We start from the raw sequence: 24211 nt of genomic DNA, 5'->3' as shown, positions 1-24211 counted from the left end.
TTCTTTCTTTTGAGATAGTCTCTTGTAGGTTAAGCTAACTTTGAACTCACTGTGTGATGTGGATGACCTCGAACTCCTGTTCCTCTTCACCTCCAAAGGGCTCAAGTTAATATAGTACTGGGGATCACACACGCTATACAAGTACTCTCTCTACCAACTAAACAATACTACTTCTGTTGTGGTTTGAGACAGGGTCTCTCTATGTAGTCTTGGCTGTCCTGGAACTCACTGTGTAGACCAGGTGGCTTTTGGACTCACAGAGATCCACTTGCCTCTGCCTCCCAAGTGCTGGGATTAAAATTGTGTGCCACCACACCCTGCTCTAACCTACACTATTTGCCCCCCTGTTGTTGCACCACAGCCAGCTAGTAACATCAGAGTGTGAATTCTCGTGAGGCACACTTTCCCTATGCTTCAAAAAGTACTCCATGCCCTGGTCCTGCTGCCTCTGAGAACTAGACTATGAAATGCTCTCCAACCTCGATGGTCAGTGTGTGGCTCTTTGCTACTGGGCTATTCTAGTAGGATTTGGAACTTTACAAGATGAGGTCTGTAGGAAGCAGGTTTCTGTGGGAGTCTCCAGGGATGGACCAGGTCCTTGAGCCCCTTTTCTCTATACCTTCTGTCTGCAATTCAGTGAACAGCCTCTTCTGCACACCACCGATGCCATAATATTCCACCCAAGGCCACAGGACAAGCAACCATGGCCTAAGCCCATTGGAACTGTGAACCACATTTTTTTCCTACCCCGCTCTGCAAGGTGTTTAAGTATCACTCTGTCAGTCAGTACTGTGTCCTCACCTGACCAAGTGCTGAATGTGGAGCCTCTGAGAGCATGGATCCCTGCAGCAGTTCTGCTGTGCCAAGAGCCCCGGGAGGAACTTGTTGCTTGAATTCACCACCCGACTCAAGAAGGCCACTTTTGGTAACAGTAGCTGTCACTCATTTTGGACTGGAGGACCTAGTGATTTCTGGTATGTCGGCCTCTATCACTGTAGGAAAAAATATGGCTGGGGATCCCAGGGTTTCTCCCGCCATGCTGTGGGTAGTCGGCTGGGAATGCTCTGGGTTCCTCCAGCTGGAAGTTGGGCCCGGCTGCTCATTAACTAAAGGCCTCTCCGGTTCCTCACGGCGCGGCCCCAACTCACAAGGAAGTCCTTCGGTTTCCAAAACTGGTTTATTGACATGGCGGATGGAGGATGGATCTGGATGCACACCCCACAAAACCCAGGGTGGACCTGAGTTAAATAGGGAGGGGAAGCGGGGAGGTACTGGGGAGGAATGCTTATTTGGCTCCACCCTCTGGCCATCAGGTACCTTATTAGTATGTAAATCTCTCTAGGGCCTGGATCACACCCTCCACCTGTGTACATGATTGACGGGTGAAGGTGGAATGGAGATTAGACCTAGTGTTAGGCCCGACATATCACCAGGTGGCCACAGATACTTGCTGCATTCTTCTATGGTTTTTTCTTTTGTTTGCCCAGTCTTGAAGGTCAGTATGGATCAGGAAAGTGAGGCAGGAGCTTTACCTGAGGAGACTTACAGTAGTATTAGATTTCAGTTTCCTGGATGGCAGACATTTGCTAATTACTGACCAGCTGAGGATGGTTAGTTTTATAGACCCTGCCATTCATGTCATCTGGAGGTAGGCAGGTAGTGTGTGTCAACACCTGGGGAGTCATCTCTGAACCACAGTATGAATTAGCCTTTTAAGCAGAAAAATAGGATAGTCCAGGACAGCCAGGACTACACAGAGAAACCCTGTCTCGAAAAACCAAAAAAAAAAAAAAAAAAAAAAAAAAAAAAAAAAAAAAAAAAAAAAAAAAAAGAAGAAGAAGAAGAAGAAGAAGAAGAAGAAGAAGAAGAAGAAGAAGAAGAAGAAGAAGAAGAAGAAGAAAAATAGGCGAGAATGCACAGGAGGCAAAGGCACTTCTGCCAAGCCTGACAACCTGAGGTCAATCTCTGGGACGTATAAGGTAGAAGCATTAAGTTTCAATCCCTGGACAAATAGCTGAGGTGCCTATTTAACTTATTAAAGTGGGCTGGCCTCCAGGTCCTTCCTGCATCCCTCAGTCCCAACCTGTTATAGGGTCTACCTGGCTAGCACCCCTCAGGCCCTACCCTTAAGTCTTCAGCCTAGGGGGCTCCCTTGCTCTTCCCTGTATAACCCAACCATTTTGCTCACCCGCTCTCTTTGTACCTTCTGGCCTCCTAGCTGCTGCACCTGGAACCCACCCCCATGGCACCTCAGTCTAGTCTTGTCTACTCTGAACTCTTGTCAGATGTCCTCGCCTTGGGCCATGCTCTCCCATAGGTCTAGAATAAACTTCCTCCTCTACCGTAGCCAGGAACAGTCGTGTTCTTCTCCTCCTTTTCCTTCTCTCTCTCTCTCTCTCTCTCTTTCTTTCTTTCTTCTTCTCTTTCTTTCTTTCTTTCAAAAAGGTTTATTTATTTAATGTATGTGAATACACTATTGCACTCTTCAGACACACCAGAAGAGGGCATGAGATTCCATTATGTGTAAGCCACCATGTGGTTGCTGGGAATTGAACTCAGGACCTCTGGAAGAGAAGTCAGTGCTCTTAACCACTGAGCCATCTCTCCAGCCCCTCTTTTCTCTCTTTCATTCATTCCTTTGGTGGCAACACCTGGGGCCGATTATGTCCTATCTTCTTATTTATTTTTCACTCACCTGGTGCCTGGGACCAGTCATGTTCTTTCTTTCCTTTTCCTTTCCTTTTTTTCATTCAAGGAGAGAACTGACTCCTGCAAGTTGTCCTAAGGTCTCTACACATGGCTATATTACATCTGTCACACACATATACAGAAAATAAGTAAATGAATAATATTAATAAAAAGGACAATACTCAGGCATGGTAAGTTACACCCGCAAACACAGCCCTTGAGATGGTGAGGCAGGAGGATTATATAAAAGTTTTGGGCCAGCTTGAACTGTTTCAAACTAGAAAGGGCTTGGGGTGTAGCTAGCTCAAAAGTAGGGTACTTGCCCACCATAACTAAGGTTCTGTGTTTTAGTTGCAGCACTGAAAGAAAAAAGCAGACAAGGCTTGTCAGATGGTTCAGTAGGTAAGTGCTTCCCACATGGCTGAATAATCTGAATTTGATCCTCGGAACCCAAATAAAGGTGGAAGAACTGACTTCAAGAAGTTGTCCTGTGAGTTCCAGGACAGCCAGGACTACACAGAGAAACCCTGTCTCGAAAAACCAAAAAAAAAAAAAAAGAAGTTGTCCTGATCCCCCAATACATGCAACACATCACACATATACATATACAAACAAATATGGGGGTTGGATGGCTCAGTGGTTAAGAGCTTCGGTTGCCCTTCCAAAGTACCTGGTTTTGGTTCCTAGCACCCACATGGCAGCTCATAGCTGTCTATACTCCAATTCCAAGAGATCCTACAGCCTCATATAGATATACATTCAGACAAAACACCAACTCACATAAAAATAAATAAACGAAAGAAAAAAAAGTTGCCCTTTCCCCCCTCAGTTCTTTTTTAAATGTAAATTTTTTGTGTATGGTGTCCTTGGAGGTCAGAAGAGGGTGTTGGATCCCCTGGAATAAAGTTACAGACAGTTGTGAGCCATCATGTAGGCTCTGGGAACCAGACCCGGGCCTCTGCAATAGCAACAAGTACTTTTAACCACTGAGCCATCTCTCCAGCACCTCTCACTTCTTCAGAGACCTAAATGATAGGTACTTTGCTTTGTGCCCTCCTCCAGCCTTGAGCAAGCCAGAAAGATACTGCTTTACCACAATACATCTTGCCACAATAGGACCTAGGTGGGGTCATCCACTCTGGCTGCAAATACAACTTTCTCCTGCCCGCTGAGCTCGCTACATAATCCAGCTGAAACAAAGGGTGGGCTTCCCCTATATATGCAAAGTGCTGAATATTAAACTTTGATCCTTGATCAGAAAACTTTGTCTTGGCTCCATGCTTCTCTCGCCCCTCCGTCTCTTTTTCATCTCCAGCCTCCCTTTCAGGTGAACACAGTTTGTCCACAGCCACCGGGCAGCTCCATTACTTAATTTAAAAAATGTCTCTGTTGGTCTTCCTTCGGACTTCTGTAAAGTCCATGTCAGTGGAAAATTATCCCCTGACCGTCTCCCTTCCCAGAAGGGTGAGGCCACATGGTCTCAAGAAAAACCGCAGGATCCCACCCTTCCCCAAAAGGGTGAAGACACATGGTTCCAAGAAAAACCATGGGTTATCAGACATATGAAGCCATCTGACAGCAGACAACTCCCCATTAGAGGGTCCCCCACAGCCAACCAACTCCAACTGACCAGTTTATCGCTAATAAAATCCTGCCCTGTTCAAACTGTATATAGGCTTCTGCCCAAGTGCATTCACTGCAGATTCTTCTCCTGTGTGAGCAAGTGGCCTCAATGCATTGGACCAACAAAATCCTCTTGCAATTGCATCGATTGGCCTCTGTGAGCTTCCTTCATGGGGTCCTGGTAGTGCAGCCTTAGGGTTCCATACTTCCTATACCCTCAGAGGCCACAATCCTTCCTCCTGTTCTTCCATAAGAGTTCCCAAGCTCCATCTGCTGTTTGGCTGTAGCAGATGGCAGATGTGCAGCTTGGTCTTCATGTGGGTCCTGAAAAGCTGTTGCTTGTCTGTGGGATATGTTCTCCTAGCTGGGCTGCCTCGTCTGGCTTCAGGGGAGAGAATGTGCAATGGTGGGAGGATACCAAGGGGCCCCACTTGCTCAGATAAGGGGAGAGGGGATGGTGGGGGTGGGGAGAAAAATTGTGGGAGAGGGTGGGGGGGTCCATAAACAGGATGTAAAGTGAATAAGTAAAAATTAAAAAGTAAATAAATAAAGGAAAATGGCAAGCAGGAAGAAACAAAACTGGAGAGAGAAAAAAAATGTTTTGACAAAGGAGCAGAGGCATCCTACCGTCCAGGGCAGGGCTCTTACTGGTGCTGTAGTATATTGACATCACCTTGAGCCTTTTAACCTGCTGTCAGGCACAAGCAGCCAGGAAAGCGGGAGTGACAGGCATGGGGACTGGAGAGACGCACCGTGGTAAAGAGCACATGATTCTCTTCCAGAGGACCAGGTTTGACTCCAGGGGACCACATCAAGGGACCCACAACCACCTGCAACTCCAGCAGATCTGACACTTCTAGCTTCTGCAGGCACCCACACTCATGTGTACATACCCACACGCAGAAACACAGTAACAAAAAATACAATATTAAGGGGCTGGAGAGATGTGTCAGCCATTAGGACCACTGGCTGCTCTTCCATAAGACCTAGGTTCAATTTCTGGCACCCACATGATGGCTCACAACCACCCACCTGTAACTCTGTTTCTGGGGATCTAATGCCCTCTTCTGGCCTTGTAGAACATAGACATAACATGCAGGCCAAACACCTACACACAGAAATGAAATAAAACAAGTAGAGAAACTTGGAGTGTAATTTATCTGGGAGGTATATATATATAAAATATTTTTTAAAAGCCCCAGTGGTGGTATATTGCAGTTCTAAAGTGTTCATAGCACAGAGTTCCAAACTAAGGGCCTCCACAGTGTCACACCTCCCCACCTTGTCACATGTGCAGAAGCCAAAGCAAGCCTCAGAGAGGTAGCTGGCCTCTGGATCATTTCAGAGAGGTGAAAAATCTCAGTAGAGTGAGTTATAGGAATGCTTTGCTTTCCCAGTGCACTCAAAGTGACACTTCTCACTGCATGAATGTGGTACATAGACACACATGCAGGAAAAACACCCATACACAAAATAAAGATTAAAAACAGCCTCCCTAGTGTCCCCCCGCACCCCCCCAAAAAAACCCCTCCAGCTTTATTGCTAAAAGAAAAAAAATAGCAAGAACCATCTGGTCCTGTTGAGTTGTACCTGCTTCTGGGGGTCAGGCTTCAGTGCTGACGACTGTTGCTGACTGCTGACTAATCAGGGTGGTTGTCAGAAGCCAGGACCCTTGCCTCTTACCCTCACCCCCTACTTCTCCCCACCTGCACAATGTCCCCTGCAACTTCATCTCCCTAGCAACCACAAGGTTCTGCTTGATAGTTACAAATAGATTTTTAGATGTAAAGCAGTGTACCGTATCTTTTGAAGTAGGCAGTTGGACCGCCATTGTTTCAGGGCACAGGCCAAGAAGACTCTGTACTGTCCCATCACCTGGACCGCCATTGTTTCAGGGCACAGGCCAAGAAGATTCTGTACTTTCCCATCACCTGGATCCCTCTTACCCCTCCCTTTGAAAAATGTATTATAAATAAGCACTTGGTGCCCAAATATATGACTCTTGACAAGCATTTGCTTCCTTGAGTCCATTCTCTCTCTCGCCCGTTCTTCCAGGTTGCAATCCTCCTCGTCCTTCACAAATAACCTAGGGCCCGCAGGTCGGGTCAGGTGGTGGCTGTGGAAGGCTGGGGTGGTCAAGGTGATCTATTTATCTATCTATTTATTTATTATTTACCTTAGTAAGACAGTGGACTGTGCCATATCTGTCTGTCTTCCCTTCATGGGGATTTCCTGGCATGCCAGACTGTTTGAGAACATTTCTCTCAAAATTGGAGTAATTATCACCACTCTGCTGGTGCTTCTCAACTAAGTTTATGTGCTATGATGATTCTCTAGTACAGTGGCGATTCACATTTTCAGGGCCACATCAAGAGAGTTTGCCTCCACCTTTGAGTGCTGGGACTAAAGGTGTGTGCCACCATCGCCCAGCAGGATTTCAATAAGACTTAGAAGTCTACATTTCGCTTGCTCAGTGGGCTGCAGCAAGGTCACTACATTCACAGACAGGAAACTATGTGGCTGTTGGGATTTCAGAGTGACAAATAATTACTCACCTTATTGTGCAGTCTTCAGTAGCAGTTGTTCCTCATAAGTCAGCCTGCCCTAACAAGTCAGAAAGCCACTCCAACTATTGAAGTCTTAAGTGGCATCCATCTTCCAATACAAAGTGACTTAGCTGGGTGGTGGCAGTGTGTGCCCTTAATCCTAGCACTGGGGAGGGAGAGGCAGTTGGATCTGTGTTTGAGGCTAACATGGTTAGACTTTTACTGCTGTGAACAGACACCATGACCAAGGCAACGCTTATAAGGACAACATTTTATTGGGGCTGGCTTACAAGTTCAGAGGTTCAGTCCATTATCATCAAGGTGGGAACATGGCAGCATCCAGGCAGGCATGGTGCAGAAGGAGCTATGAGTTCTACATCATCATCTGAAGGCTGCTAGCAGAATACTGACTTCCAGGCAGCTAGGACTAGGGTATTAAAGCCCACGCCCACAGTGACACAACTCCAACAAGGCCACACCTCCCTATTAGGACAATGCCACTCCCTGGCCCAAGCATATACAAACCATCACACCTGGTCTACAGAGTGAGTTCCAGGACAGACGGGGCTACATAGTCAGAACCCTATCTCAAAAACAAAACAAAACAAAACAAAAAACAAAAAACAAAAACAAAAACAAAAACAAAAAAACAGAAAAGGAGAGGGGGTGGGGGAGGGACGGACGGATGGAGGGAGAGACAGAGACAGACCCTGTAAGCAGGGGAACATGGACTTGTATTTGAAGCCCTGAAGCAAACCACAGTTACCTTCTTTGATAATAAATGAAGGCAACTCAGGAGACTATGGAAACAAAGATGGCCCAGGAATTATTACACACAGATGAGGAAGGAAGCTGTACATGAGAGCAAAGAGCCTGGGAAAGAATACTCTCACAAAGAGAATAGACAAATCAATGAAAATAGAAAAGAATCAAACATTTTTTGGGTTCAGGAGATGGCTCAGCAGTTAAGAGCACTGACTGGTTTTCCAGAGGACCTGGGTTCAGTTCCCAGTACCCACATGGCAGCTACAACTATCTGTAATTCCATGATCCAACACCCTCACACAGACACACATGTAGGAAAAACATCAATGCATACAAGATAAAAATAAATATATTGTTTTAAAAAAGAATTAAACATTTTTTACTCAGCAAACCAGCAAACCCCTAAGATGAAGGAGGCAGAAGTTAGTACTTACTTCTCAACAATAACTCTAAATCTGAAAAGCATTAACTCCCCAATTAAAAGATGCAGACTGGCAAGGTGGTGGGTGGTGGCACATGCTTTTATTCCTGGCACTCAGGAGGCAGAGGTATGTAGATCTGTTAATTCGAGGCCAGGCTGGTCTACTGAATGAGTTTCAGGACAACCAGGACTATACAGAGAAACCCTGTGTTAAAACAAAACAAAACAAAACAAAACAAAACAAAACAAAACAAAACCCAAATCAAACCAGCCAACCAAACAAAAACAGATGCAGACAGGCTAAATAGATTTAAAACAAGATCCAACAGTTTGCTATCTATAAACAAAACAAAACAAAACAAAAAAAAAAAAAAAACAAAAAAAAACCTCAAAAAAACAAAAACAAAAAAAACCCAAAACCAAAAAAAAAAAAAAAAAAAAAAAAAAAAAACTGCTGCAAAGACATACCTACATGGAAAAGGAGAAGAGAAAATGTACCTTTCCTAGGCTAGCTCTGAGATCCTTACAAGTTCAAGGATAATCCTGAACTTGTTTTCCTGCTTCTACCTCCTTAGGGTGGGTTTCTAGGTGTACACCACCATGACACCATAAGGCTTTGTGAATTAGGCAAAATTCTACCATCTGAACTATACCTCTCTATACTTTAAAAATAAATGAGACAGTATCTCACATAGCTCAGATTGGCCTTGAACTCATGGTGTATTTAAGGCTGGCTTTTAGCTTCTAGTCTTCCTGCCTCTGAATACAAGTGTCATGATTATAAGACACACCACTATACCTGGTTTAACACTAAATTACCTTAAAAGTTATTTATATGTGTGTGTATTTTGCCTACAAGTGTATATGTGCAACACATGCTTGCTTGATGCCCAGGGCGATCAGACAAGGGTGTCCAATCCCATGAACTTGATGGTTGTGATTCATCATGGTTGCTGGGAACCAAACTTGGATTCTCTGGAAGGACAGCCAGTACTCTTAACCTGTGATTTGTCTCTCCAACCCTACAACACACTTTGAATGTTCACCAGTTCACAAGAAAATCCCTGAAGAAACTAGGAATGGAAGAACACATTTGAACTTAATAAATGTGAAAAAAGACAGCACTATATCAATAGGCCATATGACAGGCTATATATAATCTGCACTCTACCAATGTGCTATATGAAGGACTAACCTGCATTCTACCAATGGGCCATATGAAAGATCTATAGTGTACATTATACTCAATGGGAAAAATAAGAGTCCTTAAATCAGGAGGGAGACAAAGATGGAACTCTGTCTCTAACAGATCAAACTAAAGCCAAATAAACACAGTTTTAAAATGCCAAAATAGAGAAGAAAACACAAAGAAGGAAGACATTCCAGGAGCTCTGTGAAAATGGCTGTACCACCAAAAGTGGTCTATAAATTCAATGCAATCTCCATTAATTTTCCAGTAATACTTTTCACAGAAACAGGGAGAAATTCCTAAAATTGATTTGAAAGCACAGAAGAGTCAAAGTTGCCACAGCAACCTTGAATACAGAGCTTGATGCTGTAGGTAATATACCACACATTGAAGATTATACTGCAGTCACAGTAACAAAACAGCACCTTAATGGCACCAGGATGCTAGAGAGATGGCTCAGTTGTTAAGAGCACTTCTTGCTATTGCAGAGAACCCAGATTTAGTTCCATGTACCCACATGGTGGCTAACAACTGTTATAACTCCAGTTTCCAGAGCTTCAACAACCTCTCTGACCTCCATGGGCACTAAATGCACAGACTACAAGGGCATACAGAAAGTCCAAAGATGCATATACATTAAAAAAAAAAAAAAAAAAAAAAAAAAGGAAACAACCACAACAATATCCTCCAAAAGCAGAAACATAGACCAATGAAACACAACAAAGAACCTGGGGATATATCCACACAACCACAACCACCTATGTCTACTGTGTGTAATTTCCACACAATTACAACCACCATCAAAAGCATATACGATGAAAGCAAAATGATGAAAGAGACACATCTTCAGCTGGGTGGCAGTGGCGATGGCTCACACCTTTAATGCCAGCAGTCAGGAGGCAGAGGCAGCTAGATCTCTGAGTTCAAGGCCAGCCTGGTCTACAACTGGTCCAGGAGAGCTAAGGCTATACAGAAAAACCCTACCTAGAAAAACAAAAAACAAAACAATAACAAAAACAAAAGAAAAAAAAAAGAAATGAAAAAAGAGCATTTTCAACAAATGGTGGTGGGAAAGCTGAAAGTCCGCATGTAGGAGAATAAGACTTACATTCACAATTCTCACCAAATTCACACAAATAAATTAAAAATAGATTGGCTTTAACCTAATTCTTCCAACCCTGAAAATCTTAGTGGAAAATGCTTCAAGATAATAGGCAGAAGCAAACCTGGTACGGTGTGGCAAGTCTTTAATTCTAACAATGGGGAGGCAGAGGCAGAGAGAGGCAGAGAGAGGCAGAGGCAGAGAGAGACAGAGAGAGGCAGAGGCAGAGGCAGAGAGAGGCAGAGAGAGGCAGAGAGAGGCAGAGGCAGAGGCAGAGGCAGAGAGAGGCAAAGAGAGACAGAGAGAGGCAGAGAGAGGCAGAGAGAGGCAGAGAGAGGCAGAGAGAGGCAGAGAGAGGCAGAGAGAGGCAGAGAGGCAGAGGTAGAGAGAGGCAGAGGCAGAGGCAGAGGCAGAGGCAGAGAGAGACAGAGAGAGGCAGAGAGAGGCAGAAAGGCAGAGGCAGAAGGATCTCTGTGTAGCCAAGGCTACATCTAGAGATCCTGTGTTAAAAAAAGAAAGAAAAGAAAGGACTTTTGAAAGGGACAAATAATTGCAAAAATTGACAAATGGAATTACATAAAATTAAAAACCTTCTCTACGGCAAAGGAAACAACCAGCAGAGTGAAAAGATACCATACAGAATGTGACAAAATCTTTGCCACTTATACATATGACAGGGAATTAATATCTAGAACCCATAAATACTATAAACATCCAAATGAACAAGAGAACAAATGAGCAGACAGCTCTCAAAAGGAGAAGCACAAGTATGCGTAAGTGTAAGACTTCAAGCCTGCATCACAGGGAAATGCAAACAAGAGCCCACTAATCCTTCATTCCGTAGACAGAATGAAAAAAAAAAAAAAAATGGCAACCACCAAAAAACCAAACATGTTGAATATGTGGGACTTCCGGTAAGAAATAAAAATAACTACAAAGTTCCTCAAAAGACCAAATGTAGAATGACTACAAGCCAGCTATGGCATCCTAGACATATCTGAAGGAATCACTTGAGCACACAGCAGAGGTACCTGCATGCCCAGCAGCACTGTCTCAGCAGCCTAGGACCACACTATCAGATGGACAGCTGTGTATACAGAGTAGGGTGTTAGTCAGCTATAAAGAATAACATCACAGCATTTCCATTGAATGGGTAGGATTCAAGGTTGCCAGATTCAGGATGACAAATAACTGCACGTTCTCATGTGGTGAATGTAAAAGTTGGAGGGATAAAGGGACAAAAGGGTAGTGTGAGAGTATAGTCACAGGGCATAAATGTGAAAACCGTCATATAGTTGAAGTACGATACACATGTAAAAACGTCATGAAACTGAATATTCCACATTGTGCGTGCAAATAAAAGAACGTAACAAAATCCTGCTGTTTAGCACAGCCACTGCAACTGGTGTTCATGGTTACAACTTCTAGAAGTTTCATTGCTTCACTTTTCATCCCAGTTCTCTGGAGGCAGAGGCAGGTGGATCTGAGGTTTACCCTCGTCTACCTAGGAAGTTTCAGACCAGCCTACACTATGTCATGGGATTTTATTTCAAAAACAAAGCAAAGCAAAACAAAACAAAAACAACAGGAAACACTTCATTCCTTTAGCTCAAATGACCACTAGCTTCAGATTTTGCAGCTCTCCCATCTTGCCAAGCTTTTCATGAAATACTGGAGACTGTCATTCCTTGCCCACCTCTCTGAACTAGTATCTTGACTGATGAAAGCCCTTGAAATCTATTAACTTAGCAGACCACTATCTTCCACCAACCCCAAAGTTAAGAATGTCATCATATAGCATCTTGGGCCTATAGAAAAGCTTCCTTCATCTTGCCTCTTTGATGTACCCATAAATGTATTTTAAAGTTGCTTTGACTTTTAACTTTATTCTGTAAAACTATAATATCTCATGAAACTGTTTCTACATTAGAACATAGAATTTGAGGCAAACTGAATCTGTGTTCCTGGGCTATGGTCACTCAAAATGGTTCCAGAATAAAGCATCTTTCCCCTTGTGCTGTTTTTTTTTTTTTTTTCTTTCCTCTCTCTACCTACCTACCTCATTCCTTAGGCCTTAGCTATTCCTCTGGCCAGAATGTGTGTGTTGTGACCCACACAGCTGTTAAGACTTTCTCAACAGCAAGGCCTTGCTGCCTTCTCTTAACTTGCACACACAGCAACACTTCAGTTCAAAAGCTTTTCTTCAACTGTAGCACAGGAGGTCTTGCTTTCAGCCTGAATTGTCTTTTTTCTTTGAGACCTGGTCTCAGTAGGTAGCCCTAGCTAGACTGATACTACATAGTTCAGAATGGCCTAGGACTTGTAGCATTTGCTCTTACATGTCTCCAATAAACCTAATCATTTCTAGTTTTTGCTGTTTCTAAGATGAGGCACAAATTCAGGTTCTCACTCCTCAGACAGTGCTCATCCACTGTGGCCTACCTCTATCTCTTGCTTGAAAGTAAGAGGCAAACAACTCTTTTACTTCATACGCAGAGACCATTGTATAGTTATTAACCAGCCTGACATCAGTATCGTATTTATGGAAACAGACACTTAGAGGGACATGGTTACCACTTTTAGTAGTCAGAACATGATATTTATAGTCAAGGTCACTATCCTATCTGGGTTCAGTCTGTGGTATCTTTTTTCTTTTCTTTTTTCTTGAGACAGGGTTTCTCTGTGTAGCCCTGGCTGTTTTAGAAACTGTCTATAGACCAGGCTGACCTTGAAGTCACAGAGATCCAGCTGCCTCTGCTTCCCAAGTGTTGGGACTAAGAGGGTGTGTCACCACTGGCCTAGTCCAAAACATTTTTTATAGGAGTAACAGAGACTGTTGATCACAGACAACCATTACAGTCTCACAGTAGTACAGTAAGTTTGAAATGTGACAACTGCTAAACCTGCCAAAAGGACATTAAGGCCTACATGCATAGAATTAGTATGTGCAGTCTGTACAAAGTGTGGAACCTGTGAAGTACACTCAGCTGAAGTATGCCCATGCCTAAAGTCACTCAACCCTCATGTTTCTGGAACAGAGACTTCCATGTGTTTGGTGAACTTCTGCACGAGACCTCCGGGGCCCCGGTCTGTTTGGGTCACTATCCTACACCAGAACTTAAGACCAGCTGGGTCTGCTCCAGTGCAGTGCTGTCTGGAGAGTATGGGATCTTTTGGGAGGCCTGTGGCCCTTGGAGTGGGTGGGGGTAAGTTTGCCCTAAAGGCACTGACACTAGTGTATAACAGACTGTGATGACAGTTTGTTTCCCGTTGTGTGTCTGGGTAGATATGAGTGAAAGAGCAGTGGACTCTTAATTTCCATTTGAGTAATTATGAAGTTTTAAGCTTATGCTGTTTTCAGCAAACTTTACCACAAGCACTCCTGAGCATGAACACAAGGTGCCAGCAGCTCAGTACACTATAGCCCACACTGGGTGCCTCCATACAGGCTGTGCCCCTTAGTGACAGTATACATCTGCTGCTTATGATGCGGTCAGAGAACACTTTACATGGTGAGCCCACAGACACCAAAGCAAAGCTCTCTAAGCATGTAACAGCCCACGAGAAACACCTGTAATAACCAACCACCAGCCCAAAGTCTCAGAAAAAAGAGTCACCCAAAGTAAGCAAAATAGGAGCAAACACAAAGGCACCTAAAACAATGAGGAAACGAGAATCTTCCTTCAGGAAGATTTTTTTTTTTTCCTCAGTAATTTAATATAAGACCCATTGAGAGCACTAGAGCACCCTACTCCTGGTGGGTTTTCCAGGGATGATATTGATCCCAATGGCTGAATTCAAGGAACCACAGGCTGTGTGGCTTACTACATTGCAGATATGTGACCTAGAAAAGTAAGTCTACTGCAGCAGAACACAACTGACCAGTGACCTGGGGCAGCACTCCAACACAATCTTGGGGAAAAGATTTAATGTAAATATTCACCCATTAGGATGTACAAATAAATAAGCTCAGAAGAGCCAACAGAAAAAAACAAAAACAAAAAAACCACAAACTGCCAATTTATCTCCAGTCTCAGATACTTCAATTCTAAAATACTAATACACAAATTAACTAATAAAAAGATATAGGACATTCAATATAAACATCCCCAAACAAAAACAAAATCAAGGATGCTATTTCTTCCTATGTATCAAGACTACAAATAGCATTTAAATACTTTATTATTCAAATTAAGAAATTATACATTTTGTCTGATAATTGTCATTGTCTTAAAAGTGTCATTCAGTTTTCCCACATTTAAAAGTATATTGCTAATTCTGGTCACCTAACCGCAACAGCAAAAAGAGCCTCCAGGCACAGAGATGCTGGACTTGGACGAGAAGCAAAGTCTGGAGTCCTCACCAGCTCCGTGATGATCCTTGCATGCTAGCCTCTCAGATGCTTCCCTGCTTCCTGTTTGCAGAGGCTGAGGTCAACTGGCAACAAGTTGGACCCTGATAAAGTGACTAAGTGAGAATCACCTGGCCTGATGCTCTTCCCTGACAGATGCCAGGGATGCCGTCTTCTTATCAAACATCGGCAGAAAGCAGGTAAGTCTGGATAAGTCCCCCCAAGATGCGCAAGATGATGGGCAGTACTGCCAGGCCAGGAGGGCATGTGGATCACGGAGAGACGCAGCCCGCCACTTTGGTTCAAATGACTTTAATAAAAGCTGCAGTGCCCACATCCCCCAGTTGCCAACTCACTGCAGGTGACACAGGACCTCAGGAAGTGTAGGGACCCTCCTCTGCCACCTCCTGGAAAGTGTTCCAGGCGTAAAGCAGAGACAGGCAAAGAGCAATGAGGGCAGCAGTCACCTCACACCCACACAGCCATGTCCAAACCTCATGATGCAGGTCATTAGGAGTCTGAAGACAAGCATGCGATTCCCACTTGGGGGACATGGCTTAAAAAGCACAAATAAAATAATACTAGCGTTATCCATTTTCCAAACCTAACCACTTTGGGAAAAGGCAGCAGGAAAAATGCCTTCAGTTTTTACAATTAGGCTTGTAAACAATCAACCACATGAGAAGCAGTGGCTTAGGGCTCTGTGTATCAGCCCCAGTTTCTGTCTGCAGATACTGGTGCCTGACCCAGGAGGGGATATAAACTGGGTCAGCAAGGCCAAAGCTTCATCTTTGGTTAATTTCACTGAGTGCTAAAACCTGTGCTCTTCTTGGCAAAATTACTAAACCAGCCACATAGCACATAACAATAGCTAGGTCATGTGAGAAGCAATGTCCATCTATGTATATGACTGTGTCACAATAAAATCATCTAAAAAAGAATCAGAAAGGGAGGGATGCCAGATAGAAGGCCCGAGGAGAGCCGACGGTCCCGCCTAAGCGCTCTCTTGGGTCTGGTAGGTGCTGGCTGCTTTTGGGTCAGATCAAGTTCTCTGGGCTCAACTCAGCTCAGCTCAGCTCGAAGCCAGCAGCGCACTCGATGGCATACAGCAGCTTGCTTCGCAGCAGGGCTTCATCGTAAAACTCTGGGAGCTTCAGCAGGTTCATACAGGTGCTGGCTGTAGGGAGCCGTTCAAGGTCAGAGCCTCCATTGTGAATGCAAAACGCAGGGTACAGCTCCTAGGAGACGAACACAGGATATGGTTAGAGGACCCTGGCATAGCCCGGAGCCCACCAGAGCTCACTTGTCAGTTACCCTGGAAGCTGTTTTCTCAAAAATATTTTTTCTTATAAAACAAGTTTTTTATCTTAAATTACATTTATGTAAAGGTATTGTGTCTGTGCATGTGACGGTATCACACAGTAGCCAGAGGTGTTTGGAGCTGAGCTGAGGTTACAAGTGGTTTTAAGCTCCTGGACATGGTGCTGAGAACTGAACTTGGGTCCTCTACAAGAGCAGTATAGGCTCTTAACCACTAGGCCACCTCTCTAGACCCTTGCCTTTTATGTGTGTGTGTGTGTGTGTGTGTGTGTGTGTGCACGTGTGCGTGCATGCATGCATTTTTGGTTTTTGAGACAGGGTTTCTCTGTATAGTCTTGGCTGTCCAGGATTTCCATCTGTAGAGCTGCTGACCTTGAACTTTGAGATCTACATGCCTTCCGAGTGCTGGGGTTAAAGGCATGCACCAACACTGCCCAACTTCAATATGATTTTAAATATCTTTAAAAATTATTATTTGTGAACATTTGTGTGTGGATACATACATGTCACAGAACATATAGAAGTAAGCAGACAACTACCTGGAGTAGGTTCGTTACTTTTACAACATGTGTTGGGGTACTAAACTTGGGTTGTCAGGCTTGGTGATTTTACCTAGTGGGCAATCTCCACAGACAGACAGACAGACAGACAGACAGACAGACAGACAGACACACACACACACACACACACACACACACTCTCTCTCTCTTTTTTTTTTTTTTTTTTTTGGTTTTTCGAGACAGGGTTTCTCTGTGTAGCCCTGGCTGGCCTCGAACTCAGAAATCCGCCTGCCTCTGCCTCCCAAGTGCTGGGATTAAAGGAGTTAGCCACCACTGCCCGGCGCTCACTCTCTTTTGAATTGGTGTTTTGCTTGCATGTATGTCTGTGTGAAGGTGCTGGGTCCCCTGGAAGTAGAGTTATAGACTGTTCTGAACTGCCATGTAGATGCTGGAAATTAAACCAGGGTTCTCTGCCCTTAACCTCTGAGCCATCTCTCCAGCTCTATTTTTTTAAATAACATAGAGGACTCAGCTCCAAGTTATAGCAAAATGATGATGAACTGCTCAATGTGCGTACATTGAGTAAAATGGAAATGACAAGCTGTATGTGCTGCTGCACCCCCTTCCCTCCCCCTTTGACTTTTCAAGACCGGGTTTCTTTCTTTCTTTCTTTCTTTCTTTCTTTCTTTCTTTCTTTCTTTCTTTCTTTCTTTCTTTCTTTGTTTCTTTCTTTCTTTCTTTCTTTTTTTTTTCTTGGTTTTTCGAGACAGGGTTTCTCTGTGTAGCCCTGGCTGTCCTGGAATTCACTTTGTAGACCAGGCTGGCCTCGAACTCAGAACAAGACCGGGATTCTATGTTTAATGGCCCTGGCTGTTTTAGAACTCTCTTTGTAGACCAGGCTAACATCAAATTCACAGATTTTCAGCCTCAAACTCATAGATCTGCCTGCCTGGTATTAAAGGCATGTGGCACCATCCATAGCTACCCACTCTAGTCCTGACTTCCTTCAATGATGAACAGTGATGTGGAACTATAAGTCAAAAAGACTCTCTCCTCCCCAAGTTGCTTTTGGTCATGGTGTTTTATCACAGCAATAGTAATCCTGACTAAGACACCATCCTTCCTCCAAATTAAAAGAATATTTAACGTATGAAAAAAATGGTTCTGATTTTTTTTGGAGGTGGTACTTGGGACTTAAGTCAGGGCTTGCATGGGCTAAGCAAGTGCTTTACTTGTAAGCTATGTCTTCAGCTCAAGAAAATGGTGAATAAAAGCAGCAGCTTATGAATAAAACAAAACATAACAGTGGCCCAAATGGGAAAGAATCTATTTCTTCTTCTACCTAACCACTGCTTCCCATTTGCTCTGTTGAAACCATAGATTTTGTTAGGAAAAAACAAAACACCCCCCCACCCCCCACCCCCAAATCCAACAATGTAAGAAATAGTTATCTTACAGCCACTACAGCAGAACAAAGAACAAAATGTAAACAACACTCCCATTGTAACAGTGGACTCTGCAGAAACTCAGCACAGGGCATGACACACTCAGTTAGTATCTTGTGTTTTCCTCACTGAGTAACAACATAGTCTGGCAAGAGCCATATAAAAACCCAGATGTGCCTGGCATGGCAGGACATGCCTTTAGTCCAAGCAATTGGGAGGCTGACTTACATAATAGAGATCCTGTTATAAACAAAAGACCTAGTTGCTTATTTATTTGCCCTGTCAAAAAGAAACCTTAAGAACTATGTGTAGCTTAATATTCAAACTCTAATTAGGCCCGAGTGTGGGGTTACACACCTGCAAACTACAGCACTTAAGAGGCTGAGGCAGGAGGTCTACTGAGAATCTCAGGTCAGCCTGGACAACTTGAAGTTCTGTTTCAGTGAAACAGAAGCTGGCTGAAATATAGCAACAATAGCCTTTCTCAAAACAAATTACAAACAAGAACAAAGCATTCTCTTTCTATCTGTAATTACAGTTACTGTGCCACCATGACTCTCTCATAAGGAATAGGAAGAGAAAGAGAACCAAGAAGCATTCATTACATCCCGAGACATGCAGTTCTGAGTCTACAAGGGCAGCCAGTTTCTCAAGCCCTCAAAGAAACAAAAACACTACAAACTTAAGACAGATTTGATGGCAGGGCCTGCAGTTTCTTTAAGTTCCAAATACACTTCATAGTGAAACATCATGTTTTATTACTTCTTTTATAGTGCTAATTGAGTTACCTACTTGGGAATCTTTTTTCCCCCTCCTTGGAATATTAAAAGTAAAATCTGAGTCAAGGGCACCACTTTATACATAATTAAATACAATACAATGGAAAGTTGCGTTAGTTAAGAAAGAAAAAAAATTAATCAATTTACTGTGTGGCCCGATAATTTTTCTATAGTACTTAAATTGGACATAGAGGTGTTTGTTCTGTGAGTTTCATCAGAATTATGGCCCATCCCACTCCATCTATATGCTCTGGTGCACTCACAGCCACCTCTGAGAAGCCATAAGGCCAACATGCTTTTCTAACTCAACAAGTCTGACACAACAATTGTAAAAACTATTCTGAAACTCTTTGTTTCCTGGAAGACAGGGTCTTCTATGGAACTACCAGCTGCGTCTCCTGCCTTACCTTTACAAAGTGCTAGATTATAGGCTGGATTATAGTTCTTCCTTTCCTAGGTGAGTTCAGCCTTGGTATATTCTTTATTGAATAGTCCATGTTTACTTTGCTTTTATACTTTCTATTTCATGATTCTGGACAACTTTCTTGCAGTTATTTTTGAGACAGGATTTCTAGGACCCAGGGTGTCCCAGGATTCACTCTGTACATCATGTTAGCCTCCAATTTTGAAATTTTAAAAGATTTAATTGTAGGTATGTGGGTGTCTTGCCTGCATTATATCTGCAAACAGCATTAATTGGTGTCTGCAGAGGCTAGAGGAAGATCTTCTGAAAGTGGAGTTACACAGACAGTTATCAACTGCCATGTTCTGGAGTACCATGAGTGGCCAGTGCCCTTAACTGTCAGTCCATCTCTCTAGCTTACTTGATATTTATTTATTATCTTTACTGTCTACTCCTGGACAACATATCTGGTGTTTACCTTGCTCCAGTGACTTAGAAGAGTCACATGATTTCTGCCCTACTTGTTTAATGAATAACCTTTCTTATTACTTAACTGTCTCCAAACCCAGCAGTGTGGACAGTTGTTTTTAGTGAAAAATGAGCTCCTGGCAGTTGTGCACTTCCTGTCTTCACTTGAGTATTAACTAAGATGCTGTACTAAACTATCACTGTCTAGTTTTAAAAACAGCTTAGTAAACAGTAATTGGTTTACTTAAGGACTTAGCCATTAAATTTATGATTCAGTAATCTAGCAAACTGCTACAGTTGCGCCATTATCCCCACTACGCAGGTTTGGAATAGTTATGCATTCTCAACGAGCGCTCTTCCTTCTGACTTGGCCCACAGCTACCTTATAGCTCTGGCTTTAAGAGTATGTGGTGGAATTCACAGTAAGATGTCAATGCTCATATCTTCTGATCATACTATAGTAATTTGCTTCTTTTAAATGTCTGAGTATCTGCAGCTCATGGTGTTTATTACTAGCTGACCCTTGGCCTTCTTACATGTTGGGACCTCATAACCAATGCTGTCACCTGTCCTGAGCACACTGCTTGAGATAATATCATAGAACACTTTCAAAAGAACCTGTTTATACCTACCCAAACTGTCCAGGACACATGGAAGAAACTAAGGGACATATCTAACCTGGTAAGGTAATATAGGCCAAATCCCACTACTCACAAGACCAGCGCTGCAGGACTAAAGAGTTCAAGGCCAGTCTGGGCTAAGCAGTGAGTTCAAGGGTAAGCCTAAGCTACAGAGCAATACCATCTAAAACAAAAAATAAAACAAAAAAACCATGCCCATGCATGACAGTACACCCGACCCTTAGCTGGAAGACACACTCTACAGGGGTTATTAAGGGACAAAGTAGCATGACTTCACCAAGCCTCAGATACCTAAAACTGATTAGAAACATGGCTGCCTAGCTCCACAGAGCAGTATGAAGCAGTTGGTCCCAAGAGCCTGAATCTATCTGTTTCTAACAAGCTTATTGTTGGAGCTGTGTAGTCCAAACAGCCAGACTCTAAACTAGTAGGTTAGACACTGTAAATATAGCATGGGCAAAGTCTTCAATTATTGATCACCGAATTGTAGTAGTGATTTACAGGATTATCTCTATTCTAGGATATTACGAAGTAAAATATCTAACAAGAAAAAGAAAGAACCCTAATCTGCTCTGAAATGACTTAGGACTACAGACTGAACATGGCCAGGCAGAGGTTAAAATGGGCAAAGTCTTTTCCAGTTTTACCAGCTTTGCAGGGCAGAGGACAACCCTGAGCATTAGTCCATGCCTCCTGCATCATTCATGCTGAAGTCTTAGGACAACTTGTGGGAGCTGGTTCTTTCCTTCCTCCATGTGGGTCCTAGAGAGTAAATTCAGTACACCAGGACACACACACACACACACACACACACACACACACACACACACACTCTGCTGAGTCACTTTTGTGTTTGAGACAGGATCTCACCATATAACTCTGGCTTGCCTGGAAATCATAGCTATCCACCTGCCCCAGCCTCCCAAGTGCTGTGATAAAAGGTGTACATCACCATACCCCATCTAAAATTTTTATTACATTTATTCACTCCGTGTGTGTGTGTGTGTGTGTGTGTGTGTGTGTGTGTGTGTGTGTGTGTGAGAGGACATGTCAGGACAACTTTCAGAAATTCTTTCCATCCATCACACAGGTATTGAACTCAAGTTAGGTTGTCAGTTTTGACAGCAAGTATCTTTTCCCAGTGAGCTATCAACAACCCTTGCTGGGCCACCTTGCTGACTCCACTTTGTATTTATTAAGTATAAATGCTGCTTTATCCTATTTTATAATGAATATAGGAAATATCATTAACTGTCTCTTAAGAGCACTTCTGTGTGTGGAATGTCTGTATGGGTGGTATGGGTATGCATGTGAGGTAAGAGGCTAGGTGACTTTCTCAATTGCCCTCTACAGGATACATCTGCAAACTGTGTGTGTGTATACGGTATTTGAGATCAGAGGACAACTTTAAGGAGTACGTTCTCTCCTGCCACTTTCTTTCAAAGCAGAATGTCTCATTTCTACTGCATAGTGTAACTTAGGTTAACTACCAGGGAGCACCTAGTCTCTAATTCTCAAAGTACTGTAGGAGTGCTGACATTATAAATGCACAGTACTAAATCAGGATTAGACTCACATAGTCAAGCACGTGACTACCTGCTAAGCCATCTTGTCATCTTGCCACTCATGTTTTGAAATGGGGTCTTTAACTGAACTTTAAGCTTACTAATTCAATTTGACTGGCTGCCCAGCAGGCTCCAAGGATTTTCTGTCTCCACTTCTCTAGTGCTGAGATTATAGACCCAGCTTTTTTGTTTTTTGTTTTTTTTTTTAATTGAATATTATATTTACATTTCAGATTTTACCCCCTAACCCCCCTTCCCCCCACCACAGGCCCAGCTTTTTTCAGCTGAATAGTAAGTATCTGTTTGTTTATTCTGTTTTGTTTTGAAGACAGCAGGGTCTCACTATTTAGCTCTCAGTGGCTTTGAACTCACTACGTAGACCAGGCTGGTCTCCAACCCACAGATATCAGAGTCCTGGCCACCAGGGTCCTGGGATTAAAGGCATGCACCACCTTGTCTGGTAGATACTAGGTATTGGATTTAGGTCCTCCTACTTGCATGGTAAGTATTTACTAATTAATTGAATCATTTCCCCAATGTCGCAAATAACTTTAATTACTAAAAACTACAGGCCAGGTAATCACTTTTCAGAAGCAGTCAAATAAGGGTAGGATAATGTAAACAAACGGCATAACAGTCACGATCAAATTCTACTTCTGCTCACCTCAACACCTACATTGTAGGTTGTGTTTTCTTCAATTCAGAGTGTAAAATCATCCCCATGAACTGACAAGGCTGATAATTATAAACAACTTCAGGCAGCCTATATGAACACAGGCTCTCTAGACACCACAAGTCTAAATACAATTAGCACAGCACTCAGTACTTAGAATGGGACAAAAGACAATAACTATACAGTGACCAGATCTGTATGATTTTAAAGAACATGGCATGGAAGATGCATACCTTGAAACCCAGGAGAGGAGGGCGAGAGCAGCTTGTTACGAACTTGAGCAACTTGCGCTTCTCTTCATCAGTGAAACCTTCTACAACTCTCCAAAAGATTTTAATGACAGGATGATCAGCAGAATAGCCCCCTGTGACAAAATGAACACATGATGCCTTAAAAATAAAACCAAGCCAGGACGTGGCAGCACATACCTTTAATCCCAGAACTTGGGAGGCAGAGGCAAATGGATCCCTTGAGTTTGAGGCCAGCCTGGTGTACAGACTGAGTTACAGGACAGCCAAAGCTACAGAAAAACTGTCCAAACAAACAAAGCAAACCAAACCCCCTACTCTCACCCCAAATCAATGCAGAAGAAGCAACAACAAACTTGGGAATACGACACCAATGTTTTGAGGGGCCTGTAATATAGGAAAGTAGGGTTTCTAAGCCAAACTGAAAGATACCTGCCTCTGGTCCTTTGGAGAGGGTAGGTGTGACCATGATGGATCGGATGTGAAATGATGCCTAGTTCTAAGGCACAGCAGCAAGAACATTTTACACATTGAAACCAAAACCACGTGGAGTAGACCTTCTTAAGTAGGACCTGACTCTTGGTTACACATCTAAAAAATGGCACACACTGGTATTTTATCCAGGCACTTGGCCAATGTGATCTTCATGTCTATTTATTGCCAGTCCTTCTGATAAGGTTCAGACTGTGGCTGACAACCAGCCCTGCCTGTTATTACACACAATTCTAAAATGTACTAAATGCTACTTACAGCTTTTAATCTCATTAAGTGCTTCCTAAAACTAAAATAATTGCCATATATTGTTCCCTCATTGTTAATACACTACAGAAATAACATCAATAAGATATCTTAAGTGCATTAATTGGCACCAAAACGACTATGGTAATATTTTAGATCTGTTTACTGGAATAGCTAGGATCTTTAAAGGTATAAACTCTCAGGGAGACAAACAACTCAGGGCAATTTCTTGGCAAAGAAAAGTCAGAATGATGGCATTTTCCTAAACACGTGACTGGAGAGTGCAGACACTATGACCTGTGGCATGATTTGTTTTTACATAAGATTAGAGTTCAGGTTTAGAGCAACAGCAATTACAGAAGAAAAAAATGCACACACATCAATGCAAATTTAAGTGATTTTTAGTAAATTTAGAATCACCAGCACATCCATATTTAGAACATTTCCATTTTTCTCACAAAGCTCCTACAGACACCCCTGACCTGTCTCTAACTCCACAGATGGTGCATACAAAATGCCTTTTAACTGAACACAGGAACTCTGGCTGGGTATTTTCTTCTCTTTTCCTTTCTCTTCCCTTTTCACCTGTCTCTTGGTCTTAAGTACAGATTTGCCTTTAACACAGAAATCTTGACTCAGTCTCTTGAGGACTACATCTATCTTGATTTTCTTTTTGTTTTAATTTAAAAAGTACATTCGTTTATTTATTTATCGTATTTATTGTGTGTATGTGGTTCTTTTTCTAC

At 42.9% G+C, this 24211-nt stretch overlaps 1 protein-coding gene across 3 annotated transcripts in view; it reads right to left on the bottom strand.

Moving 5' to 3' along the window:
* Positions 1-14498: 14498 nt before the first annotated feature.
* Ube3c (ubiquitin protein ligase E3C) overlaps positions 14499-24211 on the bottom strand; it is a 112435-nt gene continuing 102722 nt past the window's right edge. Inside the window, exons 22-23 of one of the 3 annotated variants that reach the window (XM_034519053.2) lie at positions 22713-22843; positions 14499-15923 (exon numbers count right to left, since the gene is read on the bottom strand). In XM_034519053.2, the coding sequence (XP_034374944.1) occupies positions 15753-15923; positions 22713-22843 (302 nt within the window). In that variant the 3' untranslated portion in view covers positions 14499-15752. The remainder of the gene's footprint in view (positions 15924-22712; positions 22844-24211) is intronic. The other 2 variants (XM_034519054.2, XM_076913291.1) reach the window with 2 other exon arrangements.

The sequence above is a fragment of the Arvicanthis niloticus genome, chromosome 15, assembly GCF_011762505.2.
Source record: "Arvicanthis niloticus isolate mArvNil1 chromosome 15, mArvNil1.pat.X, whole genome shotgun sequence".
NCBI lineage: Eukaryota > Metazoa > Chordata > Mammalia > Rodentia > Muridae > Arvicanthis > Arvicanthis niloticus.
The sequence above is the reverse complement of the archived record's forward strand: the minus strand, read 5'-3'. Positions and strand labels throughout refer to the sequence as shown.